At 35.4% G+C, this 21,345-nt stretch overlaps 1 protein-coding gene across 1 annotated transcript in view; it reads left to right on the top strand.

Annotated features, from left to right (window-relative positions):
- Positions 1-21,345, top strand: part of LOC138166588 (sodium-coupled monocarboxylate transporter 1-like) — a 79,780-nt gene that overhangs the window by 58,230 nt on the left and 205 nt on the right. The window contains exons 10-14 of the mRNA XM_069095071.1: positions 851-918; positions 7,583-7,669; positions 12,764-12,969; positions 13,985-14,088; positions 17,178-17,254. Of these exons, the coding sequence (XP_068951172.1) occupies positions 851-918; positions 7,583-7,669; positions 12,764-12,969; positions 13,985-14,088; positions 17,178-17,254 (542 nt within the window). The remainder of the gene's footprint in view (positions 1-850; positions 919-7,582; positions 7,670-12,763; positions 12,970-13,984; positions 14,089-17,177; positions 17,255-21,345) is intronic.

The following is a 21,345-nucleotide window of genomic DNA, read 5'->3' as shown; positions in this document are numbered from 1 at the left end:
TCAGAGCCTCCCTTACACTGAGCCAGCTCTGGCAATGTGTGCATCAACCTGGTATTCCTACACTGATGTTAGTGTGTTGGCAATAGACTGCTTTGTTATTCAGTTTAGGATGTATTTTTAGTTCAGTTTTGAAGTTATGTAACTTGTTCATCATCCATAAAACCCATATTTGATGACAAGACAGACTTCTGAGACTCTACTAGGGGAGTATGCATGAGCTAGACACTTTTCATTTACTTAAAGGATTATTTTGTTTGTTAATGGTTTTATGTGGGAGACAGCTGATGGCTGAATGGAAAGAGCACTGGACCTGAAGTCAGGAAGACCTGAGTTCAAATCCATGCTCTGGCACTTTCTAGCTGTGTGGCCCCAGACAAATCACAAAACATCTGTTTGCCTGCCAAAAGGATACACTGGATCTTCTGGAGAAGGAAATGGCAAACCACTCCAGTTTCTTTGCCAAGAAAATTCCACGGACAGCTGTGGTCTGTGGAGTCACGAAGAGTCAGGCACTGCTGAATAACTGAACATCAACAACAGTAACAACACTGAGCAGGTTATTTCTGCTTTGTGGTGTAAAATGGTGTTTTAATTTTGACACTAATCTGGTAAACCAAACCTATAAACATAAATTTCCTTCAGGATTGGATTAAGAACTGCTTTTTAGACTTATGATTTTTAAATTAAAGACTCACTGAAAAAGCTATTGCCACATGTACTACACTGATACCTGTGTCCATTCTTCACTCTAGAATTTTTGTCTGCTCAGAGAAAGATATACATTTAGTTGATTGAGAGTTCAACTGTTATGTAATTTGACATTTTATTTTATTTTAACATATTCATCTAGGTCTGTTCTATGGAATACTTTGCATTGGAATGGCTGCTTTGGCATCATTAATGGGAGGTCTATTACAGGTAACATACGTTTGTAGTTATATAGAAGAACAAGTGTTAGGTAGATATAATTAGCTGAATTTTTAACCTGAATTATATTTCAAAATTCTAGCTTCTAGCTGCACACATAACTGGAAAGCACTCTGGTAAGTAGAAAGCATTTCCAAGAATACTCTGTAATTTAGAAATAGTAAAAATGGAGGATCTATGGAATATTCCCTGCAGTAGGTCCATGGATTGTAGTCTGGGACCAGCCTTTTACACCATTTTCCACCTGTGTATCGGCAGTAAAAAGTATTTATTAAGTACATAGTAATGTATGGGTTTTTATTAGGTTCTTACAGTTGGAACAACATAGACCAGCTCATTCTTTCTAGAAGCTAACGCCTGAAGGAGACATCAGTATGTATACTTTTCAAAAGGACACATTAATATGTGCATGGAGTATAGCATATTGCTAACAATTTATTGGCGAGAGGAAATAAATATGCAATTAGGATGCATGGCTTAGAGAAAGGATTAGAGTTTCATACCTACACTGGATAGGCAGAGGGAAGTAATTAGCTCCATTAAATTCAGGAACACTTTATAAAGAGAGAGATTTTTAAATACTTTAAAAATATTTTCCCCAATTATATGTAAAAACAATTTTTAACATTAGTTTTAAAAAAATTTTGAGTTCCAAATTCTTTCCCTCCCCTCTCTTCTCTCCCTTCTCCCTGGGATGGCAAGCAGTTTGTTATAGATTATACAGTTATGAAAAATATATTTCTATTTTAGTGATGTTGTAAAACAGCACACAATAAAAGAATAAGAAATAAAAAGTTTTAAAAAGTATGCTTCCATTGACACTCAGACTCTATCAGTTCTTTCTCTGGAGGTGGATAGCGTTTTTCATCATGAGCCCTTTGGAATTGTCTTGGATCATTGTATTATTGAAAAAAGCTAAGTCATACACAGTTAATTATCATACAACATTCCTCTTACTGTGCACACTATTCTCATTTCACTTTGCTCCCTTCACATAAGTCTTTCTAGGTTTTTCTGAGAGCATCCTGCATTTCTTTTCTTATAGCACAATAATTCCATCACAATCATATACCACAACTTATTCAACCATTCTGCAATTGATGGGCATTCTCTTAATTTCAAATTTTTTGCCACCACCAAAAGAATTGCTATAAATATTTTTGTATAACTAGGTTCGTTTACTTTTCCTTTGATCTCTTTGAGATACAGACCTAGTAGTGGCATTGCTGATCAAAGGGTAGGCACAGTTTGATAGTGCTTTGGGCATAGTTCCAAATTGCTCTCCAAAATTGTTAGATTGGTTCACAACTCCCCCATTGCTTAGTATCTCAATTTTTCCACATCTCTAACATTTATAATTTTCCTTTTCTGTCATATTAGCCAGTCTGATAGTAGGTGTGGGGTGGTGCTTCAGAGTTCTTTTTGATTTAGAGCATTTTAAAAAATATAACTATAGGTAAGTTTGATTTCTTCATCTGAAAACTGCCTGTTCTCATACTTTGACTTTGTATTATAAATTTGATTCAGTTCTCAATATATTTGAGAAATTAGACCTTTGTCAGAGGAACTTGCTATAAAATGTTTTCATAATTATGATTACTGTGTATTTCCCTCCATTGTATTCTCTCTTCTTCCATTTATCCTTCTCTCTCTCTCTCTCCTTTGACCCTGTCCATCCTCAAATGTTTTCCTTTTGAGTACTGCCTCCCCCAATCTGGCCTACCTTCAGATGAGAATTCAAGTGCTTCCTCTCATCCATCTTCCCCTCCACTGTATATTTTATATGCAGTTCTTTGTCACTTCTTCCATATAAGATAATTTACTTCATTCTGCCTTTCCCTAGTGCATTCCTCTTTCCTACCCCTTAATTTAATTTTTTCATATATCATCATATTCAACTCAAACTCATGCCCTCCTTCTAAATGTCATAATAATGGTAAAATTCTTAGGAGTTACAAGTACTATCTACTCATGTTTAGATTATTTAAACAGTTTAGATTATTTAATTCCTTGTGATTGCTCTTTACTGTTTATAAGATTATAGTGAGTTTTAGATTTCAGAGACTTTAGAAAGTTGGGAAAAAATCTTTTTATGGAATATAAGAGGAATAACTCTAAATGAGGCAAAAATGTAGAATGAGTCATAAATCTCGTATCTTTAGAACATTAAGTAAAAAATTTCTCTTGATTATTGAGTGGAGCAGTTTGAGACTAGGGGATTTTTGCTTTCTTTGTATCTGAAGCTCCGAAGCTCTTTTACAGGTATCATTACCTTTCTCTGCTCCACCTACTTGCTTCCTACCTATTTCAGATGATCATTTTGTTTTAGACCTTCACCTCTTATGGGTATATAAAATTGAACTGGCTTGTGGGAGTAGGAGTGGTTAATTTGGATCTTAGGTCCTGTTTGGAAAGTAAGATGTAATTTATGGTCAAAATGAAATTTGTAGTAGATACATTATGCCCAAGCCTAGTAAGCAACTAAATATTCGGGTACTAGGGAATGGGAAGAACCTGCTGCCTCCAGGCCGCATGTGGCTTGCCCTCTAGGGCCTTAAATGCAGCCCTTTGACTGAATCCAGGTTTCCCATCCCTGTTCTGGTCTATGTATTTTCCATAATACCTACCCATATGGGATAATCTAAAAATTAGAATTGTTCCACTAAGATTGAAACTTCACCTTAAAAATGAGTGGGTTAGCCAATATCTCTGTTTTTCCTTTTGTACAGAGTCACTTTAAAATTTTAATTAAATTCAACAAGTATTATCCATTTTGTAGACTTATTTAATTACCATTATAAGTTGTATGATTGCTCCTATGCAGGCTAATTGCATTTCTATCTTAGTGCTAGCCATGGATGTTTGATTTCACTAGATGATTTATTAAGTACAAGTAATTTTAGTAAGTTCACACGGTGGGCTAAAAACACAACATGATTTTCCTTTTCTAATTATGTCTTAAGTACTAGAGCATTGTTTTAAAGGAAATGCTCATCAAGAGAAGAGGTTCCATAGCTTTGTTCTTTTTCTTTCAATAGTTAAAAAGCATTTGGCTTTCAAATAGTCCTTCCTTTCCTACATTGTCTGTCTGTTCATGGCTAGCACTAAATGCGGATTGCAACTGCCTCATAGAGGAGCAGTAATGCAGTATGTAGTAGGGATAAGTGAGGTCCTCAAAACTCTTGTCCGAACACCAGATTTTTAGCAGTTACTGAACTCCCAGGGCGACCTTGTGAGTGGGTTCAGACAGTATAGATTGACTCAAACACTTTGAGAAGTTTTCTTAAGTTCAGCTGAGTGGGTTGGTTCTAGATCGCCCCTGAAGATGTCAGTCAAGTTGTAATTGATGTAAATGTAAATGAACACTTTGATCATACTGTATTGGAGATGTCTGAGTTATAACGAATCGACTTTGTACTTAGCTTTGTTCTAGCTTTCTAGAAAACCTCCAAGTAGATGAGTTATTGGAGACGCCTGAGGATATCTTGAGGTGGTTAGGGATCCTTGTTCTCAAATATTCAAGGATATTTTTTAAAACTTCAGGACTTGGCTTTTAAACTTTTTTTTGCTTTACCTGCTTTGTGGGATCCACTATAGAACTAATCAAGTGGGTCATATCTTGATACCTCATAACATTCTGATTGGATTGATTTTGGAAGAGTATAAACTCTATTGGAGTTATCAGAGGAAGCTAGAACCTGCCTACTCATATCGATTTGAAATGAACTTCTTAGGTTGTTTTGAGAAGCTCTGAAACTGTACTGAAGTTTAGGCCTATAGCCAGTGGGTAATTCACATCCAGAATGTACTTGCATGACATTCTCCTGTTAACCATTATGTGAAGCTACCTAGCAGTTGATAAATTTTTGAGAACTCTCATAGTTGGATCAGATTGGAACTAGACATGTAAATTTGTAAAATATACGAGTAATAGTTGGAAGTATGTGAATGAATGAGCTCTCAACAAGAAAAAACATAGTGGGAAGAGAAGAGAGAACCTGAGGCTCCTGGAAAACACCCACATTTAATTATTAAGGGAATTAAACAGAAGTTGCCAAAAGAGATAAACCCTGAAGGGCTGCAGTTGTTGGTGAAGGTAGTTAAGAGGCCTTTCATCTAACTTGGGCTTCTCCACCACTATCTTAGCTTTGTCCTTCTGTAACTATTAGGGTGTGCAGTGGATCTGTAGTGCGTACAGAGTCAGGAATGGCATTGTATGTGTGACTAAACCTTTCCCAACCGTAAAATAGATAAAAATATCACCTGCCTCTCAGGGGTGTTAAGAGGATTAAATGAGGTTAGAGTACATGTAAGAGCATTGTAAATGTTGAAGCAATCTTTGGATGTTGACCATCATCACCATCACCCATATTTGCATACCCAGGTCCAAAGTTAATCATCTGAAGGACTACTCATGAGTATCTTAACTGTCACCTAAAAATAAGCAAAGCAGTAGATTAAGGTTCTTGAGTGAATTGTTTCATTTTTATGCGTGTGTATGGGTATCTCCAGAGCTTAACATGGTGCCTGGCACACATAGAAGGTGCTTAATAAATGCTTGTCAAATTGAATTGACCTAATAAGCTTACTAATCATAGCATTTTAGAAGTTTTATCTGTCATTATCCATCTTATAACTTATTTCCAATGGGAAACAATTTTTACAGCCATTGTTTCTAATAAAGGCCTCTTTCAAATTTATAAGAATACAAGTCATTCCACAATTGATAAATGGTTAAAGGATATGAACAGCCAGTTTTCAGATGGAGAAATTAAAGCTATCTATAGTTATATGAAAAAAAATGCTCTAAATAACTATTGATTAGAGGAATGCAAATTAAAGCAACACACAACTGACACCTATCAGATTGGCTGATGCGACAGAAAAGGAAAATGATAAATGTTGGACAAGATGTGGGAAAATTGGAACACTAATGTGCTATTGGTGGAGTTGTGAACTGATCCAACCATTCTGGAGAGCAATTTGGAACTATACTCAAAGGTCAATCAAACTGTACATACCCTTTGATACCACAGTACCACAACTAGGCATGCATACCAAAGATAGAATATAAAAAAGGAAAAGGGACCTACATATATATATATATATATAATATATATATATATATATATATATATATATGTATTTATAGCAGGTCTTTATGTGGTGGCAAGGAGCTGGAAATTGAGGGGGGATGCCCATCAATTGGGGAATGGCTGAACAAGTTGTGGTATATGATTGTGATGAAATACTATTGTGCTATAAGAATTGATGAGTAGGATTTCAGAAAAACCTGGAAAGGTTTAGATGGTCTGATGCTGAGTGAAGTGAGCAGAACCAGGAGAACGTTGTACACAGTAACAGCCAACATTGTGCGATGATCAGCTATAGTAGACTTAGCTCTTCTTAGGAAAACAGTGATCCAAGATAATTCCAAAAGACTCTTGATGGAAAATGCTATCCACATCTAGAGAAAGAACTATGGAGTCTGAATGCAGATTGAAGCATATTATTTTAACTTTTTTTTTTGTTGCTTTTCATCTCTCTTCCATCACAACATGATTAATGTGGAAATATCTTTACATGATTGCATGTGTATAACATATATCAGATTGCATCCCCTCTTGGGAAGGGAGGATGTGAGGGAGAAAAAAATTAGAAACTCAAAATTTTACAGAAAATGAATGTTGAAAACTATCTTTACGTGTAATTGGAACAAATAAAACACTTAAAAAAAGTGTATTATGAGAACATAAGCTAATGTAAAGTGAAATAAGCAGAACCAGATTAACAATATACAAAATGTATAAAGATACAATAAAATCAAATCAAATGTTTTATAATTACAAAGATCAACCTTGGTTGTAGAGAACATCTTTGCGAAAGTGCAGTTGGGAAACCATATGGAATCTTGAATATACTGTCAGGTATGGTTGATGGCTTAAATGAATTTTAAAATAAGGTTGTGTGTTGAACTGATTTTTCAATAATAAAAAAAGATAAAACTTACAGGGAGTATCTAAGTAAGATATTAATTCTGAGTGGGTCAGATAGGTTTTAAGGTGGTTAATAGTTTTGCTGGACCCATATTCAGAAAAGATTGTGATATGTAAACAAAAGACTTCGGTAAAGCTTTAAAAAGCAAATGGTGTAAGAATTTAAAAAAAATAAAACAAATAAACAATGAAATAAAAAATAAAATAAAAATTTTAAATTTAATGAAATAAATGATTAGTATTTAAATTTTAGTGTATGATTATAGTAAAACAAAATTGCTGTGCGAAACAGTGACTGAGGAGTTCAGAGAAGCATAGGAAGACTTATGTGAACTGATAGTGATGTAAGCACAAACAAGAAGACAATATACACAGCTTGAAGAGATATACCAACTGGCATAAACATTTTACTGCTCTGCACAAGGTAAAGAATCCATAGAAGAAGCAAATAAGTGTTGCCAGTTTGGTTAATCTTGATTTAGAATATGGAAATAAAAACCATGTATCTGTAGCTTTCACAGTTTTTAATTAGGTGTAATCATTTTTGTTAGTTTCACATGACAATTTGCATGTTAATTTGTCCTGCAGGTAGAATTCTTTGGGAATTTTTACTTTGAGTCTGTAAAATAGCTAATCTGTGATTTTTATTCTGGTCCCAGGCAGCACTCAGCATATTTGGCATGATTGGAGGGCCTCTCTTGGGCTTGTTTACTCTGGGAATTTTAAACCCTTTTGCCAATTCACTTGTAAGTATTGATATGCATCCATTTTGCTTTTATTATGACCACATTTTAAAGTATGCAACCCTCTGCAAGGTCATCTGATTGACTTACAGTAGAAAATGATGAGAATTCCCAAGTTAATATAGCTCCTAACACTTTGAGAAACCATTTTGGGAAGAACTGACAGTACTTCTGCTTCATGTCTTTGTGGTTTATTTTTATCTCTCAATGCTTAAATGAATGAAGTAGCGAAATAGTAGATATAAATTGGGAATTCAACTAAAAAGCTAGAAAAAGAAAAAATTAAGAATATGTAATGAAACATCAAATTTGAAATCCTGAAAATCAAAGGAGGGATTAAGAAAATTGAAAGAACACTGTTGAACTAATAATCAATAAAACCAGAATCTGGTTTTATGAAAACAACAACAATGAAATAGGTAAGCCATTAAGTTAATTTGATTAAAAAAGGAAAGAGAACCAAATTGCCAGTATCAAAAATAAAAGGAGTGAATTCAACACCAATGAAGAGGAAGTTAAAGGAGTTTTTGGAAGTATTTTTCCCAATTCTATGTCAATACATCTGATTAAGTGGAAAGGATACACATATATACAAAATATAAACTTCCCAGATTAACAAAAGGGGAAATAGAATACTTAAATAATCCAGTCTTAGAAAAAGAAATTGAACAAGCAGTTAATGAACTTTTTAAGAAAAAACCCCAGTACCAGAAGGATTAACATGTGAACTCTGCCAAACATTTAAAGAACAATTAATTCCAATATCATATAAACTATTTTGAAAAACAGGAGGAGGGGCAGCTAGGTGGTGCAGTGAATAGACCACTGGCCCTGGAATCAGGAGAACTTGAGTTCAAATTCGGCCTCACACACTTAACACTTAACTAATTGTGTGACCTGGGGCAAGTCACTTCACCCCAGTTGCCCCTCCAAAAAGACAAAACAAAACGAAAAAAAATGAAAAACAGGAGTCCTCCAAATTCCGTTTACAACACAAATATGGCCCTGATACCTAAACCAGGAAGAGTGAAGAGAGAAAGAAAATTATAGACCAACTTATCTAGTGAATATTGGTGCAAAAATTTAAAATAAAATACTAGCAAGGAGATTACAGTAATTTATATCATAAAGATCATACATTATGACCAGGTAGTATTTATACCAGGAACACAGGGCTAATTCATTGTTAGAAAATTGTAAACAGAATCGACACTGTCAATAAGAAAACCAACAGAAACCATCTGATTATCTCAATAGATGGAGAAAAAGTTTTTGGCAAAAAATAATGACTGTTCCTGGGAAATCCTAGAAATTAGAATAGGCAATGAAGAAATAGAACTATCAGTCTTTGCAGATAAGATGATGATTTACTTAGAGAATGTTGGAGAATCAATTAAAAAACTAGTTGAAATAATTAACAACTTTAGCAAAGTTGCAGAATATAAAATAAACTCACACAAATCATTGGCACTTTTGTTTTTCACTAACGAATTCTAGAAGCAAGAGGTAGAATAATTCAACTAAAATGACTTTAGACAATGTAAAATACTTGGGAGTCTATCTGCCAAGAGAAACCCAGGAACTCTATGAACACAATTACAAAACACTTCTCACACAAATAAAATCAGATTTAAACAATTAGAAAAATGTTAATTGCTCATGAGTAGACTGAGCCAGTATAATGAAGATGACAGTTCTATATAAATCTGCATATTCAGTGGCAATTGAAAGTGTCAAGAATTATTTAGTAGAAATAATATTTTTTAGAAAAAATAATGACAAACTGCATCTGGAAGAACAAAAGGCCAAGAATATCAAGGGAATCAATAAAGAAAAATGTGAAGGATGGTGGCCTAGCTGTACCAGATTTCAAGCTGCAATACAAAGTGGTAATATCAAAACAGTCTGGTACTGATTGTGAAATAGAGTGGTGGATCAGAGGAGTATATTAGGTGCACAATACATGGTAAAATATGACCGTTGTCACCTGTTGTTTGAGAAACCCATAAGACCCAAGCTTTGGGGACAAAAACTCATTATTTGACCAAAACTGCTGGGACAACCTGAAATAGTATGACATAAGCTAGGTATAGACCAACATCTCACAACGTATATTAAGATAAATTCAAAATGGGTTCATGATTTGACATGAAGGGTAATATAAGTATTGAATAGTTTACCTATTAGATTGTGTTGAACAAGATAATTGAGACTATTTACAAAATGTGTAAAATGAATAACTTTGATTATATCAAATTAAAAAGTTTTTGCACAAACAGAACCAATGCAACTAAGATTAGAAGGAAAGCAGAAACCTGGGAGATAATTTTTATAGCACATATCTCTTGTAAAAGCCATGTTTCTCAAATATATAGAAATCTGAAGCAAATTGATAAGATTACAAATCCTTCCCCAATTGATAAATGATCAAAGGGTATGAATAGGCAGTTTTCCAAAGAAGAAATCAAATCTATGTATAATCCTAGAAAAAATGCTCTGGATCATTATTGATCATAGAAATGCAAATTAAACCAATTCTGAGATGTCTCCGCATACCTATCAGATTGGCTAATATGACAGAAAAGCAAAATGATAAATGTTGGAGGGGATGTGGGAAAACTGGGACACAAATATACTGTTGGTGGAGTTGTGAACTGATCCAACCATTTTGGAGAACAATTTCAAACTATGTCCAAAGAGCAATCAAACTGTGCATATGCTTTGCTCAGTGATAACTGCTTTGTATTCCAAAGATATTTTTTTTTACAAGGGAAAAGAACATTTTTGTACAAAAATATATTCATAGCAACTCTTTTTTTTGGTGTCAGAGAATTGGAGATTGAGGAGATGCCCATCAGTTGAGAAATGACTTAACAAGTTGTTGTGTATGATTGTGATGGAATATTATTGTGCTATAAGAAATGACAAGCAGGATGACTTCAGAAAAACCTGGAAAGACGTATATGAATTGATATAGAAAAGGTTTAAGTTGAAGCTGGATAAACATTTCTTGGGGGGATGCTAGAGAAGTAAGAGTTGGACTAACTGACTTCTTAATACTGACCAAATCCTATGAGTCTCTAGCAACTGTTGGGAAACATTGTTTAGATTTTCTTAAATTCTAAAAAGCATGATTTTGTTTCCTTTTTTTTTTTTAATGTTCATAAAAGCTGGTTTTCTTCAAAGCGCATACATTTATTATTATTATTATTTGCTTTTTAGGGGACAGTTGGGGTTAAGTGACTTGCCCAAAGTCACATGGCTAGTAAGTGTGTTTAGTGTCTGAGGCCGCATTTGAACGCATTGAACCTCCTGACTCCAGGGCCAGTGCTCAATTCATTGCGCCACCTAGCTGCCCCATACATGTATTATGTTGACTTTTTCAAACCAAGAAGCAAGTAGCTTTGGATCAAATTTAGATTCTTAAAAAAAAAAAAAAAAGAATCCAAATGTGAAATTATGCCATGAAAAACTTTTTTTTTAACTGTTTCCTAAAGACCATGTTGCCTTTTTCAGCCAGATAGGCGTAACTGATTTCTCTTTTGAATTCCTTCCCTTGAGAATGTAACGGTGACTTTCTGATCAAATGACTTTTGTTTTATAGTCCTACAGATTTTCCTTCTCTGGCCTAGAACCCACTCATTTGCTCCACAGTAAGCAAATGGGCTCACTCCTGCCTTCCCATGAGGAAAGAATGGCTTTTACATTGTGAGATATTGTCACTGTGGAACCGTCCTTGGTAGCTAGCCAGACTGCAGTAGCTCTTGCTCTAGAAAAAATTGTTTGTATGGTTCAAATGTAAAAATGACATCTTCTTGGGGACAAGATTTGGTGATTTTTATTCTTTGATCCAAATATACTCCTATTTCACATGATTTTTTTTTATACTGTCCAGTAGTTCTCAGAAATGGAACATAGAAAGGAGATACTTAAATATTCATGAAAATCATATGTGATATCACTAATCCTTCCATTTTTAGATGAGGCAACTGAGGCTCAGAGATATAGTTAATTTTGGAACCAGAACTTGACCTTCGGTCTTCTCATGGCCTGTTTAGTGCTCTTTTCATTCTCTCAAACTTGCTTCTTTCTAACAAGTCTTTAAACTGGGAATCAGTTCTCATTTTACATTATAACATTACCAAAAGACATGGATGCTCACAAACTGATTTTTTTCCACTTTAGTAAGGCTTGACTTCAAAGAGCCAGAATGCTATGGAACCAGGAACTTGGCCTTGAAGATTTGCTCTTCATAGCTGTCAACTGTGTGACTCTGGGAAAGTCACGACAGCTCTGACCTTCAGTTTTTTCACCTAGAAAATGAGAACAATTATGCCTAGATTACAGGATTGCTGTATGCAGGGAGCTTTTTGCAAATCTTAAAGCAGTATATAAAGATAGGGAATTTTTTTTTTTGTGCTACTAGTGGAAAGAACTTTGGATTTGAGTCAGGTCACCTGGGTTCAAGCAAGTTCTTGTTCTGATGCTTACTAGTTGTGTTATTGTGGGCAGGTTTACTCAAAAGAATGGAGATGATACTTGAACTACATCTGTGGAACCGTGATGAGGAAAGTGCTTGTTATATCTTTTTTTTTTAGAGTTGAGAAAGTGTATTTTACGCCTTTACAAGTTGGTTTGACCTAGACCCCAGGTACCCTATCATTCCCCCCTTAAACAGATGACACCTGAATTCATTTGGGGGTACAGGACGATGATCTCAGCTTCCCAAGCTACTTCCTGCTGGGGAGGGATGTAGAGCTGTCCCTGCCTCTCAGGGTATCATCATTCAAGGGATGTGGTCCGTGGCCTGGGTCCGGAATTTGGCAGATGCCAGGTCCAAGGGGTGATGGGTAACGAACAATTTTCAGCAAGGGTTGGTACTCAGGTTTGCACAATCATCTGCAAATGGAATGCACTGAGCCTACAAGAGACAGTGCTTGTTATATCTTAAAATGCTCTATGTTACCTATAGGATTAGTAATCGTCTTTTAAAAGGTAAAATCTTTGTACAGTTGTCCCAACTTATAGTTATGTTTTTAGTTTCCTTTCCAAAGAGAAATTCCTTTGTTTTGTTTTTAAAGTACTCTTCTTTTTCAGGGCTCATTTATTGGTCTTACTGCTGGATTCACCATTTCAATGTGGATTGGTATTGGGGCTCACTTCTATCCGCCACCTCCTGAGAGAACATTACCATTACCCCTTTCAGTTGCAAACTGTACTGTAACTAGAAGTTCCCATTTGGATTGGACTAAGTTCCCAGAACATCCATTCTTAAGATCATGGAGAACTAGTGATTTAAAAAGGTATTTTAAAAATCTTAATGCAAATATTGTCTCATATATATATATATATATATTTTAAAGTGTACTATAAAGAAGAGCAAATCACAAATCCTTTTGTTTCTTGATAAGCATCTATCTTCAGAGTGAGAATTCTAAATGGAAAATTGAACAGTACATGTTATATCCTTTGGAAATAGTAATAGTGTGTTAATTGGAAATTTCAAATTAAAAGCAACTCCATTTCACCAGATAATCTGTGTAATCTTTAGCTAAAGTCAACTGTGTTGCAGAAGTAAGATTATTCATCATACATAAATTGTTAAATACATTACTATGAATTGAGTAGTTTATGAGTAGTAGTTTGTTCCTCCTTGGAGTTGATGAAATGTACTTCTACACATAACACTTAAATATATAAGTTTTTCATTTTTAACTTTCTTAACTATCTGGATGATCTTTATTTTTATATTCCAAATTGTAGGTCTTTCCTAGGCTGCACAGATTTGATTGATGGTGGATCAGATTATAATACATAGCAGTTTGAAACTAGGCCAGATTATCCCAGAGGCTAGTCAGGGATTTCCCATGAGTACTATATGTTCTGCCTTTCAGCAAATGAGTTGGTGGGAGAGAGAAGTAATAGCTTCTTACATCAGGGAACTTCATTATAGTGATTTGGGATCTTGAGGATTTACCTTATCTAATTTCTTGAGAATTATTGGTCAGTAAATTATGGTGTAATTCTTTTGGTATTTATTGACCAAAACATAAAGCATACATGTTAAAAATGGAAAAGTTTGTGGGATCATACCAGAAATGTTAGATTTTTAAGCTTCCCAGCTATTGGAAATATCTAGAAAGTTCACATTTGCACTATGCTGATCACATAGCCATTCATTTATTGCCACTTTAAACTCTAAATACAATAATGTAACTCAGAGAAACAAAACTATTAGTGTAGGGGTTCATTGCTATTAGTTGATTAGCATTTTGGGCAAACCTTGCTGTTTTGCTGTATTCTGTGTCTCTTTTCCAGAATTCCTATAATGGATAACCTATATTCCATTTCTTACCTGTACTTCAGTGCTTTGGGGACATTAATAACAGTATTTGTGGGAACAATTTTCAGCCTTCTAACAGGTACCTGTTTATTAAATGTTATGTTAAGTAATATTTCTGTAATAGTATTTAGAATTACATACACAAATTATTGACAAAGGCTTCTATCCAGGACCCCTTACTTATGACTTTGATCCTATCTTCCTGTCAAGGATAAGACCTAGAGGCTGGCAGTTTTTTGAGAGCTCTAGAGTGTTGGTGGGTGGATGAGAGGGAGCTTTACCCCATGATGAGATGATAAGGCTCAGGTGAGCCCTTGTTGGAACTACCTTTTTGTAGAAGATAGGAAGGGGCCTATTGACAGCCTTGTGAGAAGACTGGGGAAATCTTCAGGACCGTGGGACTTGTTGAGACATTAATGTTTCACTGACCATGAGTGATTAAGTCAGCCTTTATGGATTATTTGGTTGACTTGCATTGTTGTGAATCAAAGACTTCTGTTTGTACTGGACCTGTAAAAGGGAACTAACGACTTGTGGTGGTAGTTTTTGGAAAAATCCACCCAGAGAACTCAGTGCAGACTGGACCCCTAAGAGTACCTGTATCTGATGGTAAGTTATTTAACTTAAAAAGACTGCAAGCCAAGAGTAAGGTAGAGAGAGAGTTGGTGCATGTTTTTTTCTTCACAGATGATTGTGTACTTTGTGCAGCCTCTGAAGCTGAGATTTAACAAAGTATGGATTAGTTCTCTGCTGCTTGTGCTAATTTTGGCCTAACAATGAACACCAAGAAAACAAAGGTGCTCTACCAGCCAGTACCACACCATTCATAAGTGAAACCATGAGTTACAGCAAGTGGAGAAGTTTTGAATGATGTGGATAAGTTTACTTACCTTGGCAGTATACTTTCCAGGGGTGTACACATTGATAAATGAGGTTGATGCACACATTGCCAGAGCTAGCTCAGTGTTTGGGAAGCTCCAAAGGAAAGTGAGGGGGCAAAGACTGACTACCAGACTGAAGGTCTGCAGAGCCATTGTGCTGAGCTCGTTGTATGCCTGAAAAACCTAGGCAGTCTCCCAGCATCATTCCAGGAAATGGAATCACTTCAATTTGAATTGTTTTAGGAAGCTTATGATGTTCACCTGACAGTATAAATTACCAGGCACAGAGGTCCTTTCTTGAATTAAACTGCTAAGCATTCAAACTCTGCTGCAGAGAGTACAGCTCTGATGGGCTGGTCACATTGTTCAAATGTCAAAAGTATGCTTGCCTGGAAAACTATTTTACAGAGAACTCATACAAAGAAGATGCTTACGTTGTGGTCAGAAGAAGTGATACAAGGAACTTTCAAAGACTCGCTGAAAAACTTTGGAATTGATTGTGTGACATGGGAGACACTGGCATAGGACTACCCGGCCTGGCATACCTCAGAGAAGGTGCTGTGCTCTATGAGCAAAGCAGAATTCATGTAACTCAAAAGAAACATGAGCTACACAAATTTAGAGAATCTATCCCAAATGTTGACATGGACTGTCTATGCCCTACTTGTGGTAGAGCAGTCTGAGCTCATATTAGTCTGATCAGTTGTAGTTGGTCACCCTTTAATTTGACTTAGCATAGTGATGTCATTTGGGTCTTCTTTGAGAACAAGGGACAGCAACCATCACACTGTCTGATGCAAACCTCACACCAAGGAGCCAGTTGGAGCAGTGGCATTCTGCACTGATATGTGCTCTCACCTGTAAGACCTGAGAGATGGTGCCCAGAAACAGTGATGGGGCCTCTCAGCCAAGTGACATTAGGAGATAATGGAGTTATATTGCCCAACTGCCTGCTCAGATTAAAGGGCAGTTTTTGGATCTAATATATCTGGATATGGAGTTCGCAGAACCAACTGTGGAAAAGTCTTTGGAGAGGGGAACCATATGGCCAAATGGTAGGATTTTCTGAACTCTAGACTTAGGGCTGAGTTTTGAGAGTTGCTGAACTTTTGTGGTCCTGGAGGCCTGTTGGTCAAGCAGGGGTAGAGGGAGCATGGGGTATTCTACAGCTAGAGGAGCAGTGAGGTTCTGAGCCCCTGTAGGGAAGAGCAGTGTGCCTCTGCTGCTGCTGTGAATTATGCAGACATTGGGGAGGGGTCACCTCGTTTCTGGAGGGAGCGCAAAGATAATAGCAGATTGGAGACCCCCATGGAGTTCTGGGTTGAAGATGGTGGGGAAATTACTAGAATTTCAGGGACTTAAGTCTCTAGCAATCTCCAGTTCTTTCCCTTCCCAGAGGGCAGTCCAAACAACACGTGGCACGATGAGCCTGAAGATCTCTGTCAGACCCCGAGAGAAGCTTGAGATTCACAGGACGACCAAAGAATGTTAAGGATTGGCTGTTGTCTGTTTTGAGTCCTTTGTGTTGTTTCCATTTTCTGGGGGCAGAATTAAGGTTGACTTGTAACTGATGGAAGTTATTACCTAGAGCAGGAACAGGGAACCTGTACAGGCCCATCCAAACTTCACAGGACAAAGCTCCTTAATAAAAGGATTTGTTCTGAAAACTTGGGCTCTCTCAGAAGGCCACACCCAAGGACCTAGAAGGCCATGTGTGGCCTCCAGTGGGCAGGTTCCTTACCCTCTGATCTAGAGGATTCCCTTAGGAGCTGTATCAATGGAAACTTAGATGTGAACTACAAGGAAACTTATAGTGAACTAAACTTATTTAAGGTGTCAAATCTCAAGACTTCGTTAAGACTTTTGGGATATCATATATTCTCAGGTTTCCAGAGGAATCTTTAGGGGGAAAAATGACCACTTTTTTGAGAAGCCTCAATATTTTGAATCATCTTAGTGGAAAGAGTCCTGGGTCTGGAGTCAGGAAGACTTGAGTTCAAATGCAGAGTTAAGATACTTAATAGCTGTATGATCCTGGGCAAATCACTTAACCTCTGTTTGCCTCAGTTAGTAATACCACCTTACTCACAGGGTTGATGTGAGGATCAAATGAGATAATATTTGTAAAGAGCTTAGCACGGTGCCTGGCACATCAGCCTTACGTAAATGTTTATTACCTTACTTTCCTTCCCTGTTTTGTCTCCAGAAATTAGAAATCAGAATGCTGTATTGTGAATTATAACTATACGTTTATCAAAATTTCTAAAGATATTCTTATGTTTCATAGGTGGGAAAGAGCAGCATGTAGACAGAAAATACTTGCTAAACGTTAAAGAAGACATGACATTTGGTAGTTTTAAGAAAGTATGTACATTTCCTTTTTTTTGATATGTCTATTGTATTGACCTATGCACTTGTATAATAGAAATGGTGCCCAAAAGTGAAGTATTTTATGTTTTGCATCAAAAATGAAAAAAGTTTAGCAAAATATCAAATTAAGAACAGCATTTATATTTGGAATTCAACAACACTGAAATTTACATACTGAAAGCATCACAATTGCTTTGAAGGTAATGACAGATTTGTAGTTTCACTTGTCTTGGAGTTATTTTATAATTTCCAGTAAGAAAAGTTCATGACTGCCTACCAGGAAATATGATGGGTGCAGACTTGAATGGCTGCTTCTGTGACGTTAGAGGAAGTAGCCACATTGAGGAAAAGGCAGTGTCAGAGTAGCGTCTTTGCCAGTTTGATGGTACTGTGATGAAACACGAGTGGAGAGTTGTTTTCATTTCTGTTCTTATTGTTTATTAGTGATTGAGAGAGGCAACATCCAGTTGTTGATACAGAACTGACCTCAGAGTTTGGGTGACTGGGTTCATGTCCTGCTCTCATTCCCTGGATGCATAGCTCAGTGTCCTAGGCAGTTCTTTCTAACACTAGAAGTTATAAAATAGCTGCAAGTGTGCATTCTTATGGGGAATCTGCTTGTCACTGTGACCTGTCTAGTTTTATCAGAGGTAATTGATTGTAAACATCTTTTCCTATCAGTTCTTACTTTCTAGTTGCATTGATATTGTTTACCTAAAAGCCTTTTAATTTTATGTAATTGAAATTGTCTTTTATCATATACAGTCACTTTTTCTTGTTTGTTTTTTAAAAATTTCCATTGAGATATTGGTTGTAAAAGGTACTTTTTTACTTTCCTTTGTTTTTTATTATGTTATCTTACATTTTATTTGTATATTATTTGAAGTTCATTCTATGGCCATGGGATCATTGAGGGCTGGAAGGGCTCTCAGAGGCTATCTTGCTCTAACCCACCTCTTCCCTCCTTCCCATTTTAGATTTGAGGAGAATTAGGGCCAAGAATATGTAAGGGGCAGGTCTAGACGAAAACAGTTTCTGCCAAAGTGCTTCTAGTTTACTTAGGAGTTTTGTCCGAAATAGATAATCTTTCCTCTGCTTTAGGTTCTTGGGTTTATTCAACGCTGGACTGCTTACATCACTTTTGGCTCTTTCTTGCTTATATAATAGGTTTTTCTGATCTACTTGCTCTTTCTAACCAGTTCTGAACAGTTTTGATTATTAATGTTATATAATAATTGAAATCTGATGAAGTGATGTCCCCTTTATTCCTGTTTATTTTCATTATTTTTCTTGAGAAGCTCTACCTTTATTTTCTTCAAGTGGATTGTGCTCTTAAACATAACTATAAAAGACTTGTCTTTTGCAATTTGATATAGCACTAAATTTGTAAATTAATTTAAGAAATACTATCATTTTTATAATACTGACTTGGCTCAACCATAAACAATGACTATATTTCCAGTTATTTAATCTTATTTTATTTCTGTGAAATGTTTTATGGTTTTATTTATATTAATCCTGAGTGTATCATTGGAAGCTAAGATTTTGTATATATTTTGTGGTTATTTTAAATGGAATTTTGGTCATTTTTTCCCATTGTCGTTAGTATGTTTCATAAGAGAGAGAGACCATGGTGAAATGGATATAAAACCAGTTTCAAAGTCAGGAAAACCTGAGTTTAATTCCTGTGTCTGACTTATACTGACTAACACTGCGAATGGCAGTTAATTTCTCGGTGCTCTGGGCTAGTGGTGTCAAACACACTGCAAAGCCTGGTTGTACCCCACAACACACCCAGGGGTGACCTGAACCAAATTAAAATGTAATTGGGAAATATTTAACAAAATAGATAAAAATACAATAGAACATAGATGATATTACATTTCATTCTATGTCAGTATGTGGCCTTCCGAGATCCTTATGTATGGTTTAGTGATCCATGTTTGAGTTGGATACTATTGCTCTAGTCATCTCTCTAAAGTTACATAGAGGTGCTCATGACCTAGGTGAGAAGAGGTGTGCTAAATCAGTGGAATCACAAGTCTAGACTTTATCCCCATGTTATAAAAAAGTGGGGGGTTTTTGTGTTTTCATTTTGTATCCTATTAGTATACCAAAGTGGTTAATCATTATGATTTGGGTGATATATCTTTTTTTTTTTTTTTTAAGCAATTGGGGTTAACTAACTTGTTCAAGGTTACACGGCCAGTTATTTCTGGGTGTGGTGCTAAGTATCTGAGCCTGGATTCGATCCCAGGTCATCCCAACTCTGGGGCCGGTGCTCTTACTCACTGTGCTACCTGGCTGCCCCTGCATATCGTTTTTTAAACTCCAATTTGGGCAAAATGATTTTTAATAATTTTCTTTATTAACCTTATTCAATTAAGTTCTCAGTTTTCATTTTTGATACAGTTGTGTTTTCTTCTCTTTAAAAATCAGATTAGCTAACTTTATTTTAGTAATTTTTAAAAGCTTCTAATTTATTTATCAATTTAATGGTCTATTTGCTTATAATTTTATTAATCTCTTTAACTTCACAATGTCTATTTAATTTCAGAATTTCTATTCTAATTCAAAACTAGTTGAGGATTTCTGACTTGTTATTTTTGTAAATCCATGCTCATTTCATTGATTTGTCCTTTCCTGTTGTTTAAAGTGTTTAAAGGTTACAAAAATCAACTTCAGAACTGCTGTAATACTTTAGCTTTAGCTGTATTCTATAAATTTTAGTAAATACACCCACATATAACATAATGTCTTGTTTTTTGATGCATCAGTTTTTTAAAATTGTTGTTTAGTCACAGTTCCTTTTAAATTCTGTAAGGGATATTTATTGGATATTATTTTTTATTGCATTATGGTCAGTAAATGATTAGTATTTCTGCTTTTCTCTTTTTTTTTTTGAGATCTTTATGCTGCAATCTATGGCCAGTTTTTGAAAAGATTCTTTGTGTGTGCACATGTACACACTTTTTAGCTATACAAGGTATAGCTTATTTGTCTGTTGCAGCTTGTTTCTTCTTCCCCCACTCTCAATCCTAAGCTTTTACCATTTCTTGCTTTTCTAAAGCTCCTTCCCTCCAACACTTAAGATTATTTTGCTTATTGCTATAGCTAACATTTCCAGAACTATATCAAATAATATTAGGGACAGTGGGCATTCTTGCTTTACTTCTGTAACAGGGAGAAGAAAAGGTTCGACTATATCCCCATTGTGTATGATGCTTACTTTTGGCTTTTAGATATGTGCTTTTTATAATGTATTTTTAAAAAAAGTGCCTGTAAATAAATAATAATAAATAATAAATAATCCTAAAATAGGATTTTTAGCATAAAAGAGTGTTAAACTTTGTCAAAGGCTTTTTCTACATCTATTGAGATGACTATGTGGTTTTGGATGTTTTGTTTTTTTAATATGATTAATTTTGTTCATTATTTTCCTAATGTTGAACCATCCTTACCTCTCTGGTATGAATTTCACTTGGTCATAATGAATAATTTCTTGGATAAAGTACTATAATCTATTTGGATTTTATTTAAAATTTTTAAGTCTATATTTGTTAATGATATTTATTGGCCTATGATTTTCTTTCCATAGTTTAGATATCAGAACTATATTTGTCTCATAAAAGGATACTGGTAGAATTCTTTCTCATTTTTTGAGAATAATTTATGAATTAAACTAACTGTTCTATAAATTTAATAGAATTCTCCTGTGATTCCATCAGGTCAAGGGGTTTTCTCCTTTGGTAGACATTTTTCCTTATCTGAGATCTGGTTATATAAGATGTCTATCTGGTTTTCTATTAGTTTGGATATTTTATATTTTTGAAAGTGTTCCTCTGTTTCTTTTGTTTTCTTGGTTTTGTTGGCATATAGCTGTGCATAATATCTTCTGATTATTTCTTTTTTCCTTCTGGTTTTGCTGTGGTTTTTACTTTGCTGTTTGCTATTTTATTTTATTATTATTATTATTTTTGCCTTTTGGAGGGCAATTGGGGTTAAGTAACTTGCCCAAGGTTATACGGCTAGTTTTGTGTGTGTGTGTGTGTGTGTGTGTGTGTGTGTGTGTGTGTGTGTGTGTG

Source organism: Petaurus breviceps, unplaced genomic scaffold, assembly GCF_028583685.1.
Source record: "Petaurus breviceps papuanus isolate PSGF00001 unplaced genomic scaffold, PetGlider_PUasm1.0 225, whole genome shotgun sequence".
Classification (NCBI taxonomy): domain Eukaryota; kingdom Metazoa; phylum Chordata; class Mammalia; order Diprotodontia; family Petauridae; genus Petaurus; species Petaurus breviceps.
The sequence above is the reverse complement of the archived record's forward strand: the minus strand, read 5'-3'. Positions and strand labels throughout refer to the sequence as shown.